This window comes from Fukomys damarensis, unplaced genomic scaffold (genome assembly GCF_012274545.1).
Source record: "Fukomys damarensis isolate Sample0158 unplaced genomic scaffold, DMR_v1.0_HiC HiC_scaffold_13, whole genome shotgun sequence".
In the NCBI taxonomy this organism is placed as follows: Eukaryota; Metazoa; Chordata; class Mammalia; order Rodentia; family Bathyergidae; genus Fukomys; species Fukomys damarensis.
In genome coordinates, this window is record NW_022900925.1 from 2,005,487 (window position 1) to 2,020,891 (window position 15,405).

Here is a 15,405-nt window from a genome sequence, read left to right on the forward strand (position 1 = left end):
ACTAAGGCCCAAGTTGGGTACTCTTGTGTCAGTCTCCCAGAGTACTGGGATTACAGCCATGTGCTGCCATGCCTGGGTTCATGTACTGACTTTTCATTAGTGGATCTGTTTTTCTGTAACTAGAGATAATTCTTGAAAAATATGTCTGAGATATAACTGTGTCCCTTTTACCAGGTTCAAGTGATTCTTTGGGAGCTTCATATAAAGAACTTCAGTTTATTGTCAGTTGTTATTAAGCTGTCTGATTTATCTTTTAGTAGTTTCTGTATTATTGTTTTAAGAATTATGCTTCAATAGAAGCAGGTGGCAGAACCACTGAGCTAAATTCCGGGCCCTGTTAACAGTTTTCTTATGGAGACTTTTTATTTTCTGAAAGTTCTGTTATAGTGCACTTTTATTTCGGCTTTTAACAAGATTTTTCTATTTTTGTAGAGGTCAGAATATTCTATACATTTAAATGTATTTAAAAAATACTTCTTAGAGGCCAGGGATTTAGCTCAGTGGCACCGTGCGTGCCTTGCAAGCACAAGGTGCTGAGTTGAATCCCTGGTCCAAAAAAAAAAAATTCTTAGAAAAAAATGTAATGTTTGGTTTTTTAAGACAGGGTCTTACTGTGTAGCTCAGGGTGGCCTTGAACTCACTATGTATTCCAGGTGGGCCTCAAACTCATGGCAGTCCTCCTGCCTCAGCCTGCCAAATTCTGGGATTACAGGTGTGCGCCACCACACCTGGCACTTCTTAGAAATATAGCTAGAATTATGCCTCATTAATTATGCTTTCTGTCTTCTTTCCACTCTAGTTAATTCCCATTCCTGCTAACCGGAGTAATAGTTTTCTACTAGAATCACTTGTCACTTTATTCTTATACTTACCTAGGTTTTGTTTGTTTTTGGCAGTGTGGAGATGGAACCCAGGGCTGTGCATGCTAGGCATTGACTCTACAACTGAGCGACTTGTGCTTTTGGGCTTTTGTTTGTTTTTTGGTTTTTTTTGGTATTGCGGATTGAACTCATGACTGCGCTTGCAAGGCAGGTGCAGTGCTACTGAGCTAAATCTCTGGCCCCTCATCTGTTTTGTTTTGATAAATTTCACATTTCATCTCTTTGGAATATTAATCTACTTAAAGTGTGTGTGGGGAAATTCCATGATTTTTAACTAGTCCAGCATGTCATTCAGTTGGAATGACCTGAAACATTTGTGGATCCTTGTAACCAAAATGATGAGATTGGTTGGCTAACTTTGTCTTGCCTTCTTCTGTAACATACTTATTATATCCCCACGATGTTCTTATTTCCTTTTTAGTGGAAGAAAAAGCTAATACCCACCTGCTCCTGGGCATGTGCTTAGATGCCTGTGCACGATACCTTCTATTTTCTAAACAGCCATCACAGGCACAAAGGATGTATGAAAAAGCTCTGCAGATTTCTGAAGAAATACAAGGAGAAAGACACCCACAGGTAACAAAGCAAAAGACAGATTTGAGAAACCGAAGTTCCACGCTTACTGGAACAAAATTAGTGGGTGTATCCTCAAGCCTAGACCATTCAGTTACCAGGAGCCCACGTGCACTCAGGTTATAAGGATTCGGGATTGCTAATCAGTCTACCCAGAACCCATTGCATGACTCAGGGTTTGAACAAGAGACCAGTCTTTCTGTGAGGCAGGTCTAACCAAGCACCTGGTGCTTCTGTAGCTTCAGAGTATAGAGCCTGTGTTGAATGGACTCTGCAGACATTCCATTAAAAGAATCGGGTTAATGTGTGAGTTTCCTTCCCTCCCTTGTTTCAGAGTTAAGGGAGTTAAGAGGGACTGCATTAAATTTTAAAACTGATGCAGTATTTTAGAATTTAAACACAACATGCAAAACTTTGTTGAAACTAAATACATTGAATTGAAATCTGACTTTCTTCTATCAAAGTAATTCTTAGAGGTAAGGAGGGGGGATTACTTTACCCATGAATGCTTCCAGCCACAACATAAGACAGATTTTAACTGAGCTGAACGTGAAATGTTTGGGAAGATTGAGCTATGAATGACCTCCAGGGAAGGAATTTTGGACATTTCACTGAGTGTGCTCTAAGGTAAGGGGACTTTTGTGAAGATAAGATGGCAAACATAGAATTCAGAACACCACGTACTAGAATCAGATGGCAAAAAGTGGAGGGTAAAGTATGGAAGCTTGTCTTTGTACCAAAAATTTAAATATTCTTAATGAGACTCTTCATAAAATAGATGCTTCTTTGTATTTTGATCAGCCTCAAGATCACCAGCAGGAATGATGTTATCATACAGTGAGACTCTGCAGACAGATGCTAGGAAGCTGGCTTCTCAAAATTGCTGAACTCTCAGTCAGATATTATAGCTTCTTAGTTTTCATTTGGTGCTTCTATTGTAATAGTTGGATTAATAATACTCACCCTGTCCCTAGTTTCTGTATTTGTATCATTTGTCAGAGAGTTGAATTAATACTGTCCTGTACTGAATGCATAGCAACTGTCTACAAATTGTTAAAGACTGGCACGCTTCACCTTATATGGAATGTTAGGAAAGATGAAAATTGTGTATACTCACAATTTAGCAAATGTCAAATTAACATTCTGTGTAGATGCATTCTTAAAGAAAAACCTAGTTGTTTCTGTTTTTAATCTGCAGACAATTGTGCTGATGAGTGACCTGGCTACTACCTTGGATGCACAAGGCCACTTTGATGAGGCCTATGTTTATATGCAGAGAGCATCAGATCTGGCAAGACAGATAAATCATCCTGAGTTGCACATGGTACTCAGTAATCTAGCTGCAATTTTGATACACAGAGGTAGGTAGGAAAGGAAACTTAACTGACTTGTTTTATAAAGGGATGTTACTGGGTTTATAAATTTGTGAAAAGGTGTTTAGGGAGGGCAAGGGGCAATGAGGAAACTCATAAATTCAAAAAGCTGGTCGAAGGAAGATAGAAATGTTAGGTTGAAGAGCCATTTCCCTTAATCACCTAACTTCTATGTCTGTACTAGCCTGATGAATTGTATAGTTTAAAGAAAACTCTGTAATGATAGTATCTTATTTCCTTTTTGTTTGTTTTGTTTTGACTTTTTTCAGTACCGGGGATCAAACTCAGGACCTGTGCTTGCCAGGCAGGCAGGATGCCACTGAGCCAAATCTCCAGCCCACTATCTTATTTTGATAGTGCTTTATAGATTCCTATATGTTCTCACATTACAATTCATTTTGCACACTGTGCTGGTAAAGCTGGCATTACAGCGACTGAGTGTCATTACTCTATACTGCTTAGATGTTCACCTATCATTTGCAGCAACCCTGGATGGACAGCTATTATATGGAAGACCACTGTGAAGTCCTTGTCTGGTTGAGTGAAGGCCCCAGTGTATCTCAGAAAAGGCAGTTAGGAATCCCACAGCACTCAGTGGCTAGGAGTTCTTCGACCTGGGTCAGATCTGACCTAAGGCAGCTTGTTAAATAGGGCTAAAACGAAGTAGGATCAGCCTATCACTTAGTAAGCACACAGCAAATTAGACCTATATTCTGTATCCTAATTAGTACTCTCTCTTCATAGTTACTTTGAAAACACACATTTTCTTCTTCCTTTTCTTTGGGTTATTTTAGAACGATACACACAAGCAAAAGAGATCTACCAGGAAGCACTGAAGCAAGCAGAGCTGAAAAGAGATGAGGTTTCTATACAGCACATCAGGGAAGAATTGGCTGAGCTGTTGAGAAAAAAATCTTTGACTTAACTTTATCAATCTCTAAATCTATTTTTGTTGTAGGGAGAATAATTTCTGGTAAACAACAGGAATAGTTATTCCAATGTCTGTGGCACCCAAATCAATCGTGTAAATCCTTTGTTCTTGATATTTGGTTTTCCTCCGTATAACCTTGGTGAAGGACAAGTTGTATACACTACCAGTTTTGTTTTTAAAGGAAAAATAACTGACCCAATTAATTGTGACATCTAAGGACTGATGTTAAGTGATGGTTTCTGTTGTAACATGATGAGGTGGTGTTCATGCTAGTCTAATTAGATTTGAGATGGGCCAGTTATCCTTTGGGTATGGTAATTATACTTGGTTATCTCTAAGATTTTGGTTCACTGATTTACTGCCCTTTCTTCTCTTCAATATCTGGCAGACCAAGCTACTTATCTTATGGCAGAGGGGGATTATGGTGAGTTATTTCTATTACAAACTATTTCACAAAGCGTAGTGTGAGATTTAATGCATAAAGGAGCACTGCCACCAGCACTCTACGTAAAGTTTTAAAGTGAACATTGGCACTTGTGAATATAGTACCCACTTGGTTATTAATAAAAGTGAACTATGTGCCTGGTTTTATTTAGCTATTAAACGTGGTGGTGGGGAGTAATGATGTAATAACCTCTTGCTTGTCAATACTCTCTGAGCATTCTGTGGTCAACAAGCAGTCCTCTTTAAAGATACACCTGGATTATACTTAGACCTCTGACTTAAATTAGGGTTTTACAAGTGTAGATTTAAAAACCAGTAATTCTGATGTGTGTTGCTGGTATAGTAGAACCATTGTCCTGGATCCTAGTTAGTTAGTCCTGGCTTTCTGATTTTTCGAATCTCAGTATCCTCACCTACAAGTGAGGAATAAACAAGATTTTTTTCTTAGCCATGGGGGAAGGAATCTGGTGATATGACTTTTAAATGAATAGACTACTATGTTGAGAGAGATTTATCACACTGCCTCAAAATATGTAAATACAAGACACATATTGATGCTCTTACTTCAGTCTTGCAGCTAGCTATTTGTTTGGGGGTAGCGGGGAGACAGTTTTTCTAGGTACTGCGAAGGAACACTAATATTGTTGATATGCCTGTGTGTGTTGGGAAGGTGGAATTGGTAAACTGCTATTTTTGGTTCTTATGTATATACTGAAGAAGCTTTTCATAATAAACTAGAAACTCTATAACACTGTATGCATTCCAGTAATCTTTGGGTTACTCATAGAAAAATAATGAAGTTAATAAAAACAAAATAGAAACCTTGAGATTCAAATCCTTAAGGGTTAGACTAGAAATAGAGTTTTGTATTTTGCAGATACAAATTTCTTTCTTTCTGTCTAGGCTTATTACTTACCACCCAGCTAATTCCATCAATCAAATCTAAATCTGAGAGATGATTAGATTTTCAGTGCAACCCAGTCTTCTTTATTGATTTAAAAAAAATTGTCAACCACTCACCTTGTGTATTGAGAATGTTTTTACTTTTTCACAATTGCAAGGGTACTAAAAGTTAGGTTAAAACTCCATGTTTTATTTAAGAGCTTTTAGTCCTCCACAATGAAATAGCTCATGGTCCCACTTCTGGAAAAACTAGTAGTTTTCAAAAAAGACAGTCTCTGCATGTAGGTATTCTCAATGAAGTTCATTTGCACTGGTGTAAAACATGGTAGTGAAGCAAAAGGAGCACTGATCTCCTTTACTGGTTTGAATTAAAATGTTTAAAATAGCGTAAATTTCTGTACTGTCTCTGGAGTTTTCAGGGCATAAATATTTAAAGTAGAATCAATCAACATTCCAAAATTAAAGCATTTATGAAATTCTCAACTGTAAACATGCACTGGAAAATTGGCTGTCATAATATTTCTATGAGTAGGATTGGAAGACCTTAGTTTAGTTCTTGGTGCTAAAAAGTTAGGCCTAAAGATACAGCATCAGAATACTGAATCTAAGCCTGCACAGTCATGCCTTTGTTTGCAGCTGGCTTCACAAGTCATCAGCCACTGTCAGAGCTATATTTGCAGTTGGCATCATGTTGAGATGAACTTCCACCTCTCTCAGTTTTTCCATAAGGAAGCCGTACGAGAATTCTGACCTTTCATCACTTTTAACTAAGAAGTGATACTGGATTTTATCTCCTACTCTGAAATTTCTTCTCTAAGTGATGGTAGGTGAAGTAATCACACAAGTGCTGTGATGAGGGTGGAGTAGTGAGTGGTTGTTAGCATCCGCTCACCTTGGGGTCCCTCAACTAGAACTGCAAAAATAACAAGTCAGGCTCTAGTCTGACTCTAAATAGATTAAGACACTCAGGGTTATAGAAAAATAATACTGGACTTTTTGGGGTCAGTTAGCAATTAAGTTCTAGAATATTACTGGTACCTGAAAAAAACTGAGGAGAAAACTGTTTAGAACATTTAGTCATCACTTTTCATTCATGTTATAATTATACTTGTAAATATTACTAGAAAGGTAGTAACTTTCCAAATAATAGGAACTCTGACCACCAACTCTGATCTAAAGTTTGCTTTGAGGACCTCAAGTGCACAAGAGCAGAACAGTGACAAGCATGAAGGCCTTGACTAGACAAACACGGGCAATGGCCTGTGTTTGTCATTTACTGAATTAGATGAGGAAAGCATTATTAAACCTATCTTCATCTGTAAAACAGGAATTAGACACCGGTGCTGCTAGTGATAGGGTGTCAGTCAGTGATTAATTGTAGAACTGCTTCCTTAAGAAGCTTGAGTACTTTTGTTTAGAGGTTTTGGCTTACTTGAAAATCTGTAAAGTGCTAGTTTTTATCATCCTGAGAGACCTCTTTTTCCCCTCTTCCAGTTATGAGTGGCATTCTCCCAAAATTGTTAGTAACTAAGTATATGGAAAAAAAACCCTGAAAATTCAGCAAATCTTAATGAGGGATAAAACTTACCCCCGTACCACAGTTAGGTTAGAATTCAATCTTTTACATTATTTGCACCTTGCAGATCTGTGAAGTGAAAACATTAACAGTAAACTCCTGAAGTAGGCGCGGACAGAGGTGGGAAAGATTTGTTCAGGATGCAGTACCAAAACAAGTCAAAAAGACAGATATATATAGATCATTCTTTTAACCAATTATATATGTCAAATTGAAGAAAAATTGTTTTTCCTTTGAAACCTGAGACACCAAGAGTCTTAAGTCACAATCTTCTGTAGCTATAGACAGGGCAGTTATTTATTTCAAAACAAAAGCTTTGTTGGGCTGCATCAAATGCAGAAGGAGTATTTAGGGGCATGGTTAAATTACCAGTGTGCATAACAGTGAGGTATGCCTCAAATAAGCCTTTAAAACTTTAAAAACAAGTATAACATACCCATGCAATAGTATTTTTTCAGTGCTACTAATGAAAAAAAATTAAAGCCTACACTGGAAATTTACAATATGGCAGAATTTCATTGCTCCTACCTTTTGACCCTAATGTACAGGTTTTATATCAGGGTCTGTGTAAAAAATTAAACATTTTCACAAGATTTTAAACATCACTGGGAAGCTGAATTTAAGAGAAAGAAAATCAGATCAAAGTACAATGCCCGTGACAGCCAGCATTATATAAATGGGCTGTATGAGGTTGTTTAGAAGGCAAGGGTTAAAAAGATTTTTAAAAATTACCCCCAATGTTGATGCGCTGATTTGAACATAAGTACACCAAGTACTACAGCAAGGGGATACACTGCAAAAAGGTCATCTATTTACAGAAGAGTGATTTTTTTTTTTCTTTACAAACAGATGTAAGAACAGGAATTGTCCACTTTTTAAAAATTCTACATTTCAACCCTCCACTATTATTATAATCCACTGAATTGCCTGTATCAAAGGCAGGTTTTTGTTTTCTTCCAAATGAATTTTCATCATTTCTTCATCTCTGTGTCCCTGGATCTTCTGAAAAGTCTTTGGGCACAGTCACAGGAAGGCTGGGTTTTGACCTGTAATTAAAATGAAACAACCAGAAACTGGAGCTTTCTCTGGGCCCTGCCCCCAATTCCCCTTTCTGTGCAGTTCACTCGTCACTATCTGACAGCGTCTCATACTGTGCAGAGAGCAGAGGGGCGGGCTCCCGCTCCCAGATCCGGGTCTGTTGGTGAGGGGCTGGCTGGTTCACGGCAGAGGGGGCACATGCGATTGGTGTTGGTGGCGTACTGCTGAGCATCCGCATGGTCAGAGGGTTGTAGGGAAACTGAGTTGAGCCTGACAAAAGGAAAATTAGGTTTTCAGTGTTACAAGCACACCTGCCGTTTCATCTAATCCAAGCATTACAGGATGGGATAGCACAAAATGTTTGTGTAACACAACAAAAACAAAAGTTAATACACCATAGAAGGGCCAAGGTTTCACCACTTTCCTGGTTTATAAAGGACAAATTATACTGAATAAGCAAATGAGAGAGAGTTGTTGAGTGCACAAGAGAAAATCCCAGGGCTAGACTTAGTGAAACTATGGAAGGCAGCTACGCTCACCACTGAACCACCAACACTAAGGGGAACTATGGAATATTACACTGTAACCGAAGTAAAGTCTGGTTACACTAAGTAATTTCTTGGCTTTATACAACAAATGGAGTAATACAGTTTTCAGAAGGTGAGGGGACAAGTAACGAGGAATTTCAGCAGAGAAGAGGCAGCAAGATGTGTGTCATCTACAGAATCTCAATGAATAAGATCTACAAGTGGGACAAATGAGCACTGCTGCCTTTTGTGGATTTCTACATGGTTATATTGTCCTCAGAACACCTTCTATAGCTTAAAAAACTAAAACCATAAAGCCATTTTCTCAAACAATCTCCTGTGTGGTCTCATAATACCGCCTTTACTAAGATTAATTAGAGAAGCAGCAATAGACTAATACACATTGATTTTCATGTGGCATGAAAATTTTATAAGGGAAAAGTCTTAAACTGTACTGATATATGAATTATATCTTTTGTTTTTTTTGAGACAGGTGTCTCGTTATGTAGCTCAGGCTGGCCTTGAACTCATTATGTAGCCTAGATTGGCCTCCAATTCGCAGTGATCCTCTTGCCTGAGCCTCCTGAATGCCAGGATTATAGGTGTGTACCACCATACCCAGCTTATTTTTATGTTGTAAGGGAGAAGAGACAGTATAGATTTTTTCTGTGTATAACATTTATGTGTGTTTAACCTGCTAAGAAAAGGATAACATACAATTCTCAGAAACCCTGGGCTGGGGATTTAGTTCAGTGGCACTGTGCCTGCCTTGCAAACCACAAGGTCCTGAGTTCAATCCCTGGTAACAGAAAAAAGAAAAAAAAAATTCTGAAATTCTTATTAAATATCTTAGTTTTATTAAAATCTATCATTATCACAGTTGTAAGTTTATAAAAAGGCACAACATGGAAAATATAGTGACCCCCCAGACAGATGACTTTTTAAAACTTTTCTATTTCTGATTTTGATTTTTTGGTATTTTCCAAGTGCCTTCTCTAAGAATGTCCATATGAAAGGCTAAAGGTAAAGTTGCCTCAGGAGTAGTATTTAACATTTAGGTGCTATTCCTTTAGACTACTGCTTTGGAAACAGTAAATTTTGGTTACCAACACACATAATACAGAAGTAAGGAGAATAAATAAGATTACTTTTTCATAGCTCTATGTCAGAACTTGCATTAAAACGTTAGATGATTATATGCATTCAATTTCTATTCTGTAACACAGGACCTATTAAATGATACAGAGATGGGAATAACAATACTGATTTTTTGAGGAAGTGATAAAATGTTCATACAAATTACTTTAAGTCTCATTTTCTACCAGATAAACCTAGCTTCTCACCTGTAGAAGAAGGCCTGTCCTCCCAGGCCCACCCTGGTGTCTGCCTGTGGTAATCACCCTCTGAGTGAACGGAGGAGACAGAGGAGGGTCGCTCAGCTCCCAGGTAGCCCTGTCCAGGAATGGGGGACTTAGACTTCCTGTTGCTGGACTTGCTGATGAGCTTTGGTTTGCAGATGCCTCCTAAAGTAAAATTCAAGTTAAATTACACTAAGTGAAAAAGTCAGAATGATAGTGTGAAGACTGCAGATCCTAGTACCTAATGAAATAATACTATTTAAAAGCCAGAGTTTCACTTAAGACAACCAAAACAAAGAGGCGTGTCTTCATGCCATAAAACTTAAAAATGGGGGAACCGAGGATATAGAAATCCTGAAACATGAAAAAGAAAGAAGGCTGACAAAATCTTAAATCCTTACTACCTTCCTACTCTCTTATAAATTATCTCCCAAGTCCAAGGTAAGCAGAGGAATTAATATACTGTTTTAGCAGCAACACATCAGCAGTTTTGGTGGCCCTTTATATCTTCCTAGGTTCTGTTTAATTCATAAGGCTCAAAGACATTAGATACCCTTGATTGAGTTATAGGACAAACATTAAAGGTCTCAAATGAGATGAGAGCCCAGGTCAGCAGAAGAATTTTTCCTCAGCCCCAGGAGAACAGCATCAGCATGTCCCACATCCTATACAACCAGTATCATTGTAATTCCATGACAGTCACCAGTTATTATAGTCTAAACAACACACTTCAAATCCATAAGATCAAGAAGGGGGAAATACTTGTTTTTTAGGACAGCATTTAAATTGATAGCTTTCAAGTTACATGTAGATTGATTGATTGATTTTTTTGGTACCGGGGATCAAACTTGGGTCCTTGTGCTTGCGAAGCAGGCAGTGGAACCACTGAGCTAAATTCCCAGCCCCCATATCAATTTTTTTAAAAAGTAACTTCTAATCTCATTATTTTACATGACATAGTGAGATCTTTCAATGACAACAAAAGAAAATAACCCTAAAAACCAAACATTATTGACCTTCGGGTAATTTAGGTAGAAAAGACAGTAATTCTTAAAAGATTAAGAAAAAAGAGCACATATAAACATTAAAAATAAAGGTTTTCTGTATTCTTGGTTTTAGCAGAAAGTTAAAATGATCAGACTCTAGTATTTTTTTATCTGTGTCTACACAGAGCCCCTCTGGAATGTTGCTTATCCCAAGGTAGCACAGTTTTCTGGGTGATGTGATCACATGGACTGGGTGTCATGATTTCCTTCTTTTAAGGGTAGAAATTATACTAAACTGGGCTGGAGTTTAGCTCAGTGGTGCCATAGCCTGCCTTGCAAGCATAAGGTCCTGAGTTCGATCCCCAGTACCCACTTCCCCCCAAAATTATACTAAGCTTATCATTTTTTATTACAGTCCTAAGTCACTTTTATTAAAAAAACAATGAAATTATACTTGTACTGTTACAATATATGAGTAAACTAGATAACAAACAAAATTAAAATTTGATGCCAGGAAGGTGATATTCAGGGTAAAAATCTTTATTTTATTTCTGTTATTACAATGTCTGAGCAAGTAAACATTTTTTTTTTTAATTTAAAAGGAACTAAAACTTAGAGGTGTCTCTGAACCCTTGAAGACAAATGGAATCTTTCAGTGGTGCATCAGAATTTGGCAAATAAGGTGGCTTTCCTCAGGAAAGGAAGCAGAACACTAAAATGAAAATTTTACCTGAGTGAGGTGATGGGTCCCCTTCATCCCTCCGTGCCTCACTGCTGGTCACAAGTGAAGTGCTGGCACTACCAGGTACTACTCCCATAGACTGAGAAATGACAACTCCATGATCCTCGACTTTGTCATCAAAGCTTCCCATGAGAGCCTTCCTGATAATGTCTTCTAGGCCGAGATTACTGGCAGGATCAGCAAAAGAATGGCTTCTAGAGCTAACTGCGCCTGGAAGAGTACATTTCTGCTTGTTTCCAGAGGCACATCAGGATACAGGGAAATGAAGAGCAGACTGCATACACCCTTCCAGCCCACTGAATCAAGGTGCCTAGAATACCAATGAGGGCCAACACAGAGGCAATCTCCATCCACAGGTAACACAAGGAAATCTGCCTCCTTTGCGCATCAGTCACCCATACTTCTGTTAGTTACTTAATTTATTGCTTTCTTCAGGTCTGTAGTGTCTGCACTGTTCTTTAACAGTTTTGATTCTCTGTTCATTTATCTTTCAGTGTTTATTGAATTTCAGTTCCCTTCTGTGCTATTGACTCTTCCCCTGACTAAATTATTCACTTTTACATACTAGAACAGTCTCCTGGTATGTAGTCAGTACTTTACTTGTTGAATTCACTATCCATACTGATAAATGACATATTCTGAGTCTTACCTGATGTAGTAACTGCTGGAAGATTGAAGATCTCAGTTCCTGGCTGAGCAGCTGCTAATATTTAAACATACATTTAAGTTAACAGATAATCGTATATGTTGATAAAGTTTCAAAAAAAATTACTACAGTAAAATGAACCTTTTTATTTTCCATGATCTTAACCTTTATTTTACATCTGTTATGCAGAGAAAATGAAATCACTTTTCTTTTAAAAAGGAATTTGGGAAACAAAAAATTAGGCGCAGCAGAAAACACAAAACAAACTCACAAAGGGAAAGAGACTTTGCACTATCGGAGAAAATAAACAGAAAAAAAAAATCAGCCTCAAAAGAAGAATCTTGGCTTCCTAGTAAAAAAGAAAACTAAGCTTCTAACTTGAACCCTAAAAATACCAGTAGGATTTAAGCAGCCTGAGATTAGAGCCAGGGGAAAGCCATGTTAGTATACAGTATGAAAAGGACTGTGTTTCCCTACTATGGATAATTGGAAATTATTACAGTCTCAGAATATTCCCTGGATAAGACAAAAGATGCTGCCTCTTGATTGTTTTAGTCCTGCTGTAAAACTTGTAATTTGCAATTTGCAGTTTGAATGAAAACAGCAGGTGACCTGGTAACTATTTACAAAGCATTTTGTGCCAGGAGGGGAAGGAATCTGGGTACATAAACAGTGTTTCTATGGCTTCCAACTTGTTGCTTAAAATTTTAAATGGAAAAAAGAACAAAGGAAATAAGCGAGTGCCTAAACAAATGACAACCCATGGATGAGGTAAGACAGCAGGACTGACTCTTAGCCTAGGGATGACAGCCATCTGTGAAGAGGGAGAACAAGTGTGCCCAGAAGCTTTTTGTTATCAAGTAGATTTGAAACTGACAAGAGGAAGAGGAGAAAAGTCTCCAGGGAGACCTATAAAACAATGACTTATGGGTGACAGTCTTACTTATGGGCCAGATAACACAGTAAATAAGCTAAACCTCAAATACTTCAGCCTTATAGTTTTCAAAGAGTTTGTGGGATAAAATTCATTTGTTTATTTGACAAATATTCACTGAGCTGTTATTGGTTAAATCTTAAAATTACTTTTTAAAAACAACACTGGGGATTAGACCCAGGGCCTTCACACTGAGCTATATCCTCAGCCCTTTTTAAAAAATAATTTTTTAGTTAAGACAGATCTTCTTGATGAATTGCTCAGTTTTCTAGGCTGGAGTTGAATTTGAGATCCGATTGCCTTAGCATCCCAAAGTGCTGGGATTACAGGTGTGTGCCACCATGCCTGGCTTAAAAAAATTTTTTTTAATTAGAAATGGTCAGATGTAGAGAATTTCATATAGTTCAACTAATGATAATACACTTTTACTCAGAATGTATCAGCATTTAACATTTTCTGAACCCATGCAAATCATAATCACCTGGGTTAACTTGGTAAAAATACAGAATTTCTACATTCATGGAAGTACTGTAATTCACATATGTAATACGCACTCAACTGACTGGTGTGTATTAAAGTTTGAGGACCCCTAGTTTAAGAGAATGCGGTATTCATGAAGGTACTGAAAAGGCAGTGGAGAAGTGTTATGCTAGGATAGACGAGAGCTGCTGCACTGAAGAAGATGTTTAGAATGTCAGTCTGATCAACACAATTAAATGTCATTTTGTAAATAGCTTGCTATCCTCTTTAATTTTTTATTTGGGAAGGGAATAAAGTCAAAGCTAATGAAGTATCAAATGCCAAATGTTGGCTCAGTCTGTCTTTATAGGCTCTTTTATAAGAGTTCATTTTACAAGATGTGCATTTAATGCAAATTTTAAAAAATATGTATAGTTAAAATACTAATACAAGACGGGCGTGGTGGCTCACGCCTGTAATCCCAGCACTGGGGAGGCTGAGGCAGGATTACTGTGAGTTTGAGACCAGCCTGGGCTACATAGTGAGTTCCAGGTCAGTCTCAACTCATAGTTGAGACCCTGTCTCAAAAAACAAAAAACCTAATACAGCTTAAAAAAAAAAAAAGAATGTGGTATTACTCAGAATGGAGAAGGAAAGGTAGACATCTAAGAACTCTTTAGAAGGCGGATTTCACAGAGGCAGCCAAGAAAGTGATGGGTGGTATAAAAAGGTAACAGGGAGGAAGCAGACATTTAAGGAGATAGAAAGCTGTTTAAGAAAAAAACAAGATCTGCAATGGTACATACTAAGCACAACTTAATAGGAAAAGCTAGAACCCAGACAGAAACTTGAGAGTTTTTAGCATGAAAGTGACAGTTTAAGCATCCCACGTGGATGAAATGGACTCAGAAGATAAAGGGCAAAGAGAACCCTGGGAACAACAATCAAGAGCTAGGCAGAGCAAGACCAAACTTCTAAGACTGAAGAAATGGCCAAAAAGGTAGAGAGAAAAAACCCAAAACAAAACAAAAATAGGAGAATGCAGCATGTAAAAAAAAAGTAGTGCATTTCTGAAACAGGTAAATGAGTCACTATGTCAGTTGCTACGGAGATCAAATAGTTTTCATGTAGTATGGTTTTAAAAGAATAAACTCATTAACTGAATTGAGACACAGTTCTTTGAAGCAAAACTATCTTGGTTGCTAATAGCTTTGATCTCTTACATTCAGTTTCTCACTGAGGACCAAATGGTGCTCTGAGGTCCCAGGAGCTCACTAGTTCTTTAAAACAAATTTCCCATTTCATAAGTGGAGTGATTACAAAAATACTAGACTTTAAATAAGTTGTGTTAGTTTTAATTACACTTTATCTCCCCTTAAAGTAGTAGTTTTTTCATTGTACATTTAGGGAGCAGAGTCCATCCCTCAACTCAAAGATTGCTGAGTCAATGAGAGCTTCTGTGAAAGAAAACACAAAACACTAGGTAAAAGAAGCATTATAAAGTAGGCTTCTTTAGCATGCACATGGCATCTCCCACCAGGAACTGATTTACTTCTCAGTAGAAGGGCAAGCCAAAAACTAAGATGAGCACTGCCTGCCTCGCAAGCGAAAGGTCCCGAGTTCAATCTCCAGTATGGGGAGAAAAAAAAAAGATGATGATGATGAGCATAAACCACACCAAGCTCAAACAGTTCCTGATAACTACTTTAAATCTATACATTTCCATGCTTTGATGGATTCATCTTTGAGTTGTGAGATAATTTGAAAATGAAGGCACTATGTTCTTACTGTGGTGACATTTGAGGAGTGTAAATAATACATGAAACTCTTGGAAGACCAGACAAGAAACTCTCTAATGATATTTTTTTAAGTACATCTTATCTATAAGCCTGAAAGCAATTATGATACTCTAAAATATTATCTTTTGAGATCATCTGTTACTACTTCTCTTTAAAATTCTTTGTTGTCTGCCTCGCAAGCACAAGGACCCATGTTCAATCCTCGGTACCAAAAAAAAAAAAAAAAAAAAAAAAA

At 37.6% G+C, this 15,405-nt stretch overlaps 2 protein-coding genes across 22 annotated transcripts in view; one reads left to right on the forward strand and one right to left on the reverse strand.

Annotated features, from left to right (window-relative positions):
- Ttc19 (tetratricopeptide repeat domain 19) overlaps window positions 1–15,405 on the forward strand; it is a 37,008-nt gene that overhangs the window by 16,963 nt on the left and 4,640 nt on the right. For 3 of the 8 annotated variants that reach the window (XM_010611642.3, XM_033762762.1, XM_010611616.3), the window contains 3 exons: window positions 1,303–1,457; window positions 2,653–2,815; window positions 3,622–5,222. In XM_010611642.3, coding sequence (XP_010609944.1) covers window positions 1,303–1,457; window positions 2,653–2,815; window positions 3,622–3,752 — 449 coding nt within the window. In that variant the 3' untranslated portion in view covers window positions 3,753–5,222. The other 5 variants (XR_004516933.1, XR_004516932.1, XM_033762763.1 and 2 more) reach the window with 5 other exon arrangements.
- The window catches only part of Ncor1 (nuclear receptor corepressor 1), a 154,183-nt gene continuing 145,337 nt past the window's right edge, over window positions 6,560–15,405 (reverse strand). For 12 of the 14 annotated variants that reach the window (XM_019205709.2, XM_033762759.1, XM_010611539.3 and 9 more), the window contains 4 exons: window positions 11,982–12,035; window positions 11,321–11,542; window positions 9,590–9,769; window positions 6,560–7,989 (listed from right to left, as the gene is read on the reverse strand). In XM_019205709.2, the coding sequence (XP_019061254.1) occupies window positions 7,802–7,989; window positions 9,590–9,769; window positions 11,321–11,542; window positions 11,982–12,035 (644 nt within the window). In that variant the 3' untranslated portion in view covers window positions 6,560–7,801. The remainder of the gene's footprint in view (window positions 7,990–9,589; window positions 9,770–11,320; window positions 11,543–11,981; window positions 12,036–15,405) is intronic. The other 2 variants (XM_033762761.1, XM_033762758.1) reach the window with 1 other exon arrangement.